General features: G+C 41.9%; 2 protein-coding genes across 2 annotated transcripts; both read right to left on the bottom strand.

The window, feature by feature from the left end:
- Window positions 1-932: 932 nt before the first annotated feature.
- LOC134286088 (uncharacterized protein K02A2.6-like) lies at window positions 933-3,781 on the bottom strand. Its single transcript, XM_062847672.1, has 2 exons — window positions 3,422-3,781; window positions 933-3,180 (listed from the first exon to the last, which is right to left on the bottom strand). Exon 2 carries the CDS (start codon window positions 2,565-2,567, stop codon window positions 933-935), a length of 1,635 nt encoding a protein of 544 aa, XP_062703656.1. The 5' UTR covers window positions 2,568-3,180; window positions 3,422-3,781.
- Window positions 3,782-5,088: 1,307 nt separating this feature from the next.
- Window positions 5,089-8,371, bottom strand: LOC109414932 (putative helicase MOV-10). The gene is made up of 4 exons (XM_019688782.4): window positions 8,199-8,371; window positions 7,243-8,124; window positions 6,809-7,107; window positions 5,089-6,728 (listed from the first exon to the last, which is right to left on the bottom strand). The coding sequence occupies exons 1-4, from the start codon at window positions 8,250-8,252 to the stop codon at window positions 5,345-5,347; spliced, it is 2,619 nt and encodes an 872-aa protein (XP_019544327.3). The 5' UTR covers window positions 8,253-8,371; the 3' UTR covers window positions 5,089-5,344.
- Window positions 8,372-9,452: the final 1,081 nt, after the last annotated feature.

Here is a 9,452-nt window from a genome sequence, read left to right as displayed (position 1 = left end):
GAGCTGATTTTAAAAGTGTGTCTAACAGAAAATCCAACGGAATTTGGCCGATTTTGTGTAGGTATCATGCATACCTGTGTTATGAATTATACACGTGTGGGGAAAGTTATCTTTTGTTGCACAAATCCTGGCACAAATGCACGTGTTCACTTGTTTGACTTTTGAGCGGCTTCGTGTTGTTTGTGTTATTTATTTAGGTTCATTTTCTGTAAACACGGCACCGCTCAAACGTCAAATTAATGAGCTGAGAATCCATTCTGATGATTGAGTGGGGCATCAATATGAAGTTTAATTCTAATGTAACGTTGCATTCTGGTGTCGTTACATGTTTTCTGATGTTTCAAGTGAGCAACACTCGACATCAATATGAAGTTTGATTCTAATGTTACATTACAATCGTGTGTCGTTAAGATGTATTCTGATGTTTCAAGTGAGCAGTATATGACAACAAAATGATGTTCGATTCTAACGTTACATTACATTCATGTGTCGTTAGATGTATTCTGATGTTTCAAGCGAGTAACACATGACAACAATATGACAGTTAATTCTAATGTAACATTACAATCATCTGTTGTTAGATGTTTTCTGATGTTTCAAGTAAGCAACACCCGACATCAATATGAAGTTTGATTCTAATGTTACATTACATTTATCTGTCGTTAGATGTAGTCTGATGTTTCAAGAGCGCAACAATTGAAATCGATATGACATTTGATTTTGATGTAACATTAGAAGATGTTGTCTTTGGATGTTATGTGATGTTAAGTTCAACATCACATTGAAGTTTGACTTAAATGTTACATGTAAATCTTATGTATTACTGTGTACTTAGATGTTACATTGAAGTCTGAGTACATTAGGAGAACAACGATATACATTACATGTTAAGGTTTTATAGATGTGTGCTGATGTTTTCTACATTACAATTTCTATTCGGGAGGGTACGTATTTGGTATGATTACCTTATTGATCGATACCTTACAATCGATTACCAGACGAATGTCGTTATTCTTTTTTGTCACAATCACAACAGGGGAGGCCCATTCACTTGTCTGAACAGGTGTAATAACATTTTGTTCCTCAAGCTTATTTAAATAATCCAATACTTTATCTCTCAACCTATAGGGAACTGTATAAGCTTTTTTAAAGATTGGTACATCACTTTTTAGCACTAACTCTGCCTCATAACCTCTTATGGGCTGTGTAAAATCTTTGATGAAAACGTTTGAAAAGGTTTGCTTAATCTCATTGACCGTTGTCTCAGCCTTGTCCATCAATAAGCTATTAATGCTTCCAATATTAGTGAAAAAGTTTCTCCATTCCGGAAAGAAAATATCCAACCATGTTCTTCCCATTAGCGGAATAAATTTATAATCGCTATTTAGCACCAAAATCTTTAAATTTTTAACCGTTCCTCGAAATTCCACCAAGACATTAGCCTCTCCCTCAATCTTGAGTCTGTCCCCGTTTACCACAACCAGTTTCCTTTCACATTGTACAAGCGGTTTGTTAAATATATCCAAGAATTGATTTTTGCCTATTACTGACACTGAGGCACCACAATCTACCTCCATTTGCAAATTTTTGCCATCCACAACAACATCTATTAAGCAAGGGTTATTTTTGGAAGACGTCACATTCATACATTCAAAATCACCTGCATCCCAATCATCCTCACTCTCAGAATCGTCTGCTTTCAGCTTATTGAACAGCTCCTCCCAGCCATCGTCCCTACTGGGTTCCGGATTCTGCTGGTCCACGAAGTTCACTGCATCCCTTTTCATGTTCTTTAGCTTGAAGCATTTGCGCTTAATGTGACCTTTGATTCCACAAAAGTCACAAATCAAATCCGCATAATGTCCTTTTTGCTTGTCTCGGTTGCCTCTCCAGTCCCCTCGCATCCTGGGGTTGTATGGTCCTGACCGTTCGTTGTAGCTCGCTTGTCTTCGTGGGGTATCCTGTCTATAGCCTAACCTCGACTTCACCGGTCCCCTACTGTGACCCTCCCCAGGATCTACATTTTCCGCCCTAGCCAACCTCATTGTTGCAAGTAATTGCTCTAATTTACTGAGCCTCTTGTCGTCAAGTTTATTATCAGATGCTATAGTAGCAATCCTTTCCCCAACATTATTGTCGGCCAAACCTTTGGAGTTCGCTCCTGCCACCTCCCAAGTGGCAATGATTTTTTCTGCTGTTGCTAGTGTCAAATTTTCCTCATTAAGGAGCCGCTGCTGGAGGGCCTTGTCCCTTATACCAGCAATTACCCGGTCTCTGATGGCTATAGATTTATAATCACCAAAAGTGCAAAATTCAGCTTGCAATTTTACAGCAAGGACAAAATCCTCGACCGATTCGTCCTTCTGTTGCATACGGTTATTAAAATTCAGACGCTGAATAATATCAGGCGCCACTTTGTCAAATCTTGCCTTTAGTTTTGAAATCATATCCCTGTATGCAATAGTATTCAAATCGGTATTAGGGTATAGTAATTTTAATTCAGAATACACAACAGGACCACCTAAAGTGGCTAAATATGCTTTTTTTGTGCTCCTCTTTAACTGCATTAATTGAAAACAGGTATTCTAAACGCTCTGCCCATTCAGTAAACCCAGCCCCCTTTCTGTAAGGCTCGATGTTGGTTGCCAAAGAGGATTGCGCCGAAGATTGCGCCATGTTTTTGTTTTTCTACTACTGCACTTTAAAAAGGCTATTGTGAGTCACACAATTGAATGAAAGGATATTCAGACAACAGAACTGTGGTGAAAATAATTACCCGAGAAAAGAAAATGGTTCAAATAAAAGGAACAAAATGTGTCACTGCTCGTCCCAGAAGAAAAATAAGAAAATTTGACTCACCAGTAATAAAAGCTACACTCTATCGACCTTTGCCGATGTCGCGTCTAAGGCCCTTCGTTCCTCAGGCACTCACCGCTCCCGGTAGGCTGCGAAACAACGTCGAGAATCGGAACTTGGTCGCCGGTTTTGTCTTCCGACCGACCTTTATCAGCTCACCAGCTTTCGCGAACGCCACTCCCGGTATCTGCGCTCTACCAAACCGCACGAAAATCCTGAGCTTTCCGTCTTGGCCGGATGGGAATCGCGGTGCTGGTCCGAATTCGCGAAATCAATCAACGGAGAGTTCACAATTTTCAATATCCACCTCGATATTCACCAGACCTAAGTGAATATAAAGAAAAGGAAACTTTTGTTACTGCTGTAATGGCCGAATTCTTTTGTTTCCCGCACTGCTTTTTTTTTTTTTTTTTTCGCAAACTGGAACAATAACGTGACGCCGATGCCAAAACCTGCGCGGCACCAAAATGATTTTCACTACTAGAGTAATCTAGCTTCAATCCAAGCAATAAAACTTGATTTCCTTACTCGAATCACTTTTTTTTTTCTACACTTGGTAACTCACCGTGAGGAAAACTCCAGCCGCACCAAAGTAACTTACTAGACAAAGGTTTCTTTCACCTACTGAATGCTCCCCGCCTACTGACTTGGCACTTTCTGGGCGTCCGATTGGCGTCTTGGGTGTTAAAAGGGTCCTAGCACCAGGCTCGTCGACACTTGATATATTTCGGGTTTTGTAATAAAGTACGCTGGATCACAGTTAGCACAAGAATGAACTGGCAAATCTATTTTGTCTCTGCTTTTATCTCGTTCACAAGTATGGGTGTGTTAAGGTACCTGGTGAGTACACAAGTGTGTTGCTAGACATTGCTGTCATTTGATGGTACACTCTAAATCTTAAAGTTCTAAAATGGGTATATACTACAATTACAAGATATGTATTACGATTGTTGACTATTTTCGGTGAAAATATTTATGTATAATCGAGTTTTAGTGTGTGTTTTCACCGAAAATAGTCAACAATCGTAATATATAAGATTCGACGGTGACCTAAACTCCACAAAGGGAAAAAATACATTACAAGGTTCGAATTCCCATAGAATGAGATCATTCATTCGCACTACAACACCATAGGAGATAATACCACATTGGCTGACTACAGTACAAATGCGAAAAATCTCCCTTTTCCCCCTATCCGCAACCCGGGGACGCGCCCTGTTGGATTTCGAAAGCCTCGGAGAATATTACAAACCTTCAATGGCATTCCCATACACTAACCCACATTGCCCATTCAGGGGTCTGACTGGGCCTATTACCCTCCCTCAGTTTGTAATATTCTCACCAACTTGGAATTATATTTTCCCGGCACATAAATGACTTCGACAAATGTTCGATATACTATGCAACAGCATGATCAGTATAACTATATCAGATGACTTGAAGATCTGATTTTTACAGAATTTTGCAATTGATTATACATTCAGCTATTCCAATCATTACTGCAAAGCACATCGGTCACATGCCTGAAATCAAAACTTCCTGGAAGATATAATCCAAGCCCAGGGGTAAAACTAACCGGGGTTATTGGACCATTATTGGCGGAGACTGCACAAGCTTTGGACTTGTTATTCTTCATTTAAAGGATATAAAACCGCCCTGTCGGGATATGGCAGGTAGAAATTGCAATATAGTCCTTTTCAATCAAGTAACTGCCGTGAATCGCAAGTCAGTCCCATCTGCATTTTGGGCAAAAATGAGTTAATGGCCGTTTCCGATCTTTCTTCGGATGATCTTTCAGCTGCGTGAAAAAAAATATATAGTTTGTTCAGTAAAATTGAAAACCAACAACAAGTCAGATTGTCCCATAATGAAATGTAATCGCAAGTCAGTCCCATTACGAACTAGTGTACCCTCCAATACAAAACCTAACGCTGTTTTAGCCAGTTTTATATTTTTCACTGTTATGTTTTTACGTTTGAAGCAATGTGTGAAAGTTTCATGATGATCGCAAAAGGTTTCAATTCATTGCGATTTTTTGAAGTTTCACATAGAAACCGAATTTGAAAACTTCGGAGTCCATTTTCTCAATGCCTACTTTTTGCATATGGGACTGACTTGCGATTCACGGCAGTTCAGTAACTTACCTAAAGTTCGATGAAACAGTTTCGTCGTAAGTAACTACTTATATTGCTTCGAAGAATCGATTGATGTGAAGGTATTTTTTAAATATTAATAAAAGTATGATACTATTTATCAACAATTCCATTTCAATGGAGAAAATAGGAAAAACAATGCTTGATGAAAATAGATTGTTAATATGTAATCAAAAGTTACAACTGAAATATTGCGCGTATAATAATAAATTCGTCTAGATCAATAATATATTATTAATAAAAAAAACGAGTCAGTGGAATACCTGAAGAGGTAAGAAATAGCAAAATGTATGGTAAGGTATGAATTGTAAAGTACTTACTCTAGTTACATAATTCTACCAATCTTTGTTTTCATTGCCAGTAGCTTCCTGCTTAAACGGCGGTACCAGCTTGAACGAACACCCCTTGAACGCTCCGTTATCGACGCAATATTTCAGCATCGAGTACCAATAAATATCCCGTTGCAACGTATCCGGATTGCCAACGATGATCATCAGCGCCCGCGCTCGAGTAATGGCCACATTCAACCGCTTCTCGTTGTTCAGGAAACCAACGGTGGACGTTCCGGATCTTACCGTTGAAATGAGTATAATGGGCTTCTCACGGCCTTGGTACTGCTCCGTCGATCCGACTTCCACTTGGTCCCAGTTGTTGTCCTTGACCAGACTTTTGATGTGATGGACCTGCTTGGTATACGGCGAAATGACCCCAATGTCGTTCTCCCCAACGGTCCGGCCGTTGATCTCCGTCGAGAGAATGATTTTGATGTAGGCTATAATTTGATCCGCCTCCTGGCGGTTGTACAAACTGCTTGAATGGGCATCTTTCTCCGTTTGACCACGAACCGCGTGGAAGAATAACGGAAAGCTTTTCCGTGGCAACTCCGACCATCCGATGGCCCAGTCGGTAGCGAAGGCAGGTCCACATGGCAGCAAATCGCCATCGTAGAAAGCGTAGTTGGAAAATTGCAACATGTGCTTATTCGAACGGAAGTTGTTCAACAACTTCGTGATAACTAGGTAATTGTATTGACCGGTAGCCGGATTCTTCAAGTATATGTCGTGGTTCATGAGCCGTTCCAACATAGATACTTCCTGGACCGTGTGCCGGAGGAATTCGTGCCTTATCATAGGTCCCAGCTGTTTCGGATCTCCAGAGAGCACCACGCTAGCCGTGATTTCCTTTCCGTTGGTTCCAATTCCAGCGATTGGAACTAAAGCGGATATCTCCTTGGTGCTTCCCGCCTCGTCGATAAAGATGTAGCTGAAGTGATTCGGATCGATCTTAGCTTGGGCTAGTCGACCGCACATGGTAACCGTGGCCACTACAACTCGACTGTTGTAGATATCGTGCCACGAAGGTGTGGCATACGTGCCAGACGCCAAGTTGGAAATGTCAACGACTGCCTCGTTCATGTTCAGCATATTTTTCTCGCACGCCTTGGACAGAAACCGGAAGACATCCGTAGCGGGTATAAACTCCAGCAGTCGCTTGGTGAACTCATCGCACGCAAAGTTCGACGATGCCGCCACCAAAACGTTGGCTTTCGGTTGAAGCTTCCAAATTTGTATAACCGCTTCCACTAGCGTCGAGGTTTTGCCGGTGCCGGGAGGTCCGAACAAAATGTACGGAGCCGGAAAGGCGGTGCGATTGACGATGTTCCGGACGGCGGACATCTGCTCGGTGTTTGTGGCGACGTTCTTGCTGAACCAATCGAATCTGGAAATAACCGTTAAGCAATATTGGAAAGAATGAAATAAAATGAAAGAGTCCGCATTTACGCTAACCTCGTACCTTACCTTTCGAACTTAATCTTCTTCTCAACCGGTGGCTTGGGGAATAGCAACTTCTCCAAGTCGGTCTTCGCTAGCAGCGATAACGCGAAGTACTCCATCTGGAACGTCAACCGATTGCATTCGAAGACAACCGTATAAAACGGCGACGGTTCCGGAGGGGCATTCATATGGATGACCATATAATCCGGATGTATCTTATGGATGGTTCCCATGAAACATCGAGGCTCGAACTCACTGGGAATGATCACCTTGACGTTACATTCCTCGTCCAGCATGGTGGGCGCCACTTGGAATTGATCGATCTACAGGAAGTGGAAAAACAACACCATTAATTTTTCAAATCAGTTATATTACAGCTCAATGAAATTTCGTACAACCACAGGTTGTTAACAGCCTTCAAACTTTCTTGTATTTCTCAGTTTGTTCCCCAAACTTACCGACAAACGGTAGAATTTTTCCGAAATTCCGGGCACCAATCTTGCCTCCTTGATTCGGTACTTGGTGTATTCCACCTGGAGATCGTAATCTTCAATCTGGTTCAGCACATTCAAGTACTGGATGTAGTTTGCCGGATTCAAGCCTTCCTGTTTAAATTCCGCCAACTGCTCCAACAATTCCTTTGCTCCGGGAAATTTCGATTTCGGCGAAAAGTCGTTCTTGTGCAGCTGCTGAACCACCGCCGGAACCGGATAGTGATTCAACGCTGGGCAATGGATCGGCGGCTTCTTCAGAACCAGTTGCTCGCCCAGGAAATGGCACAGCTCCGTAACCTGCACGTTGTACTGCTCCAGTATTTCCGTCTTCGGGTTGGCCATTCCAACCAAAATCAGGGCAAAATTTCGTTCCAGCTCCGACAGCTGGCAGCTGCTGAATGAAAACGTCGAGAACGAGCCCCACGGGATGCGCTTCTCGCTTTCGAACAAAGTCATCAGCTGACCGTCGGCCAAGTGAAGGTAGGCCATGTTCAGCAAAACCACCGGATGGGGCGAAACGTTCTTCACATACACCAACGTCTTGGCAAAGTCCGGCCGATAATCCAAACGGATCTGGAACAGCGGCTCCTCCACTATGTAGTCCTCCACCTGGCGTAGGAATCGAAACTCGCTCCCGTGGGCTTCCAGGTGTTTGGCGAAATGCTCGTCATCCCGGCACTGCGCTCGGCACACGTAACAGTACCGCGGAGTGTGCTTCACCTCCTTGAAGTCCCGGGTGAACGTTCGAACGTGGCGCAACTTCCACGGACGTTCCTTCCGTTTCAGTGGGGCTGCTTTTGGAGGGTCTTTTGCGTTCGATTCGCCTTTGGAAGCCGCTGGAGCCAGCTGTCAGATGAGTGCAAACAAAAGATTCACTTTGAATTTGTCCAATCAATTTTGACCAACCAATCGTTAATTACCTTATCAAATGCAGCTTTGGAACTGCTAATTCTGGTAACCGCAGTCGAATTCATCGTTTTTTTACAGTTTTACTCGGAAAAATTAAAAAAACTTGAACCGTTTTCACACACGTGCTGTTGATTATGTGAAAACAAACAACGCCTAACGCCAGTGAGATGACCTGACATTTACACACGCTTCTTCTAATCTAGTCAAAAGTGAGTTCAACGATACATTTCAAAAGCGAACGGCGATTGAAATATTTCGCTTTGCCACACACGCTAAGAAAATGTTCTTAGTACTCTAAAATGAGTAAGATTCACACAAAACTGAGCTAAACTGGAACAGCTCAAAAAATGAGTAAATTGCATTTCCAGCGATAGCGCTGACCCAAGTGTAAAAGTCCAACCAATTTAGACCGTATAATAGTGTGGATTTACCGGCTACTTGTATTCGACCGGTTACCACAGAGACTCGCACAGAGAACAGACGTCCAAGCTCATGTAGCGCTATTGTGTAAAGCATTGCAACGGTTGTTTTGAAATAACTGGGAATGTGGCCATTACGCGGCGCTGTCAAATTTCGAATCGGGGTACAAATTTGCCGTTGTTTTACCTTTTGGCGCTAGTATCACCAAGTGTGCACCCTAGTATAATTGCACCAAAATGTGGTGGTTTTACTTGGAAAACAAAAATTGAATTATTGTTCAACTTGTTTCTAATTGAATATAATGAAACTAATTATCAATGGGTTGCTCAAATTTTGTAGCTGGATTAATGAAATAATCATAAACATCTTGTTATTTGAGCAAATACAGCTCAGAATCTGGGTAGGAAAATTTAAAGGTGCGCTAGTGAAATATTTCTTTAGAAAACGCCATCATGGTGTCGAAACAAGTTTTTGAGTGGGAAAGTCACCGTCGATGTCGCCACTGAGCTTGTTTTTTCCTTACACAAGATTTTCAAGCAATTTTGTTCGAGCATGTTCGTCTGTTCTCTGTGCGGTTACTTGAGTAGCCGTTACAAAGTAGCCGTTTTCATATAAAAATCAACTTGATTGTCAAAAAATGAATGTCGCTGAATAGCTAGTGACAACGAGGAATAGCGCATAGAATATAAATGTTTAAAAACATTTTTAAGTTACTCTTTTTATAAAACGGCTACTTTGGAGGCCATACTGAAGCGACCGGTAGAATACAAGTAGCCGGTAAATCCACAATATAAGAATATTATACGACCTAAACTGATGAGATTTTCGCACAGAGAACAGACATC

This window comes from Aedes albopictus, chromosome 1 (genome assembly GCF_035046485.1).
Source record: "Aedes albopictus strain Foshan chromosome 1, AalbF5, whole genome shotgun sequence".
Taxonomy (NCBI): domain Eukaryota; kingdom Metazoa; phylum Arthropoda; class Insecta; order Diptera; family Culicidae; genus Aedes; species Aedes albopictus.
Note: the sequence above shows the minus strand (reverse complement) of the source record. Positions and strands in the feature narration are given on the sequence as shown.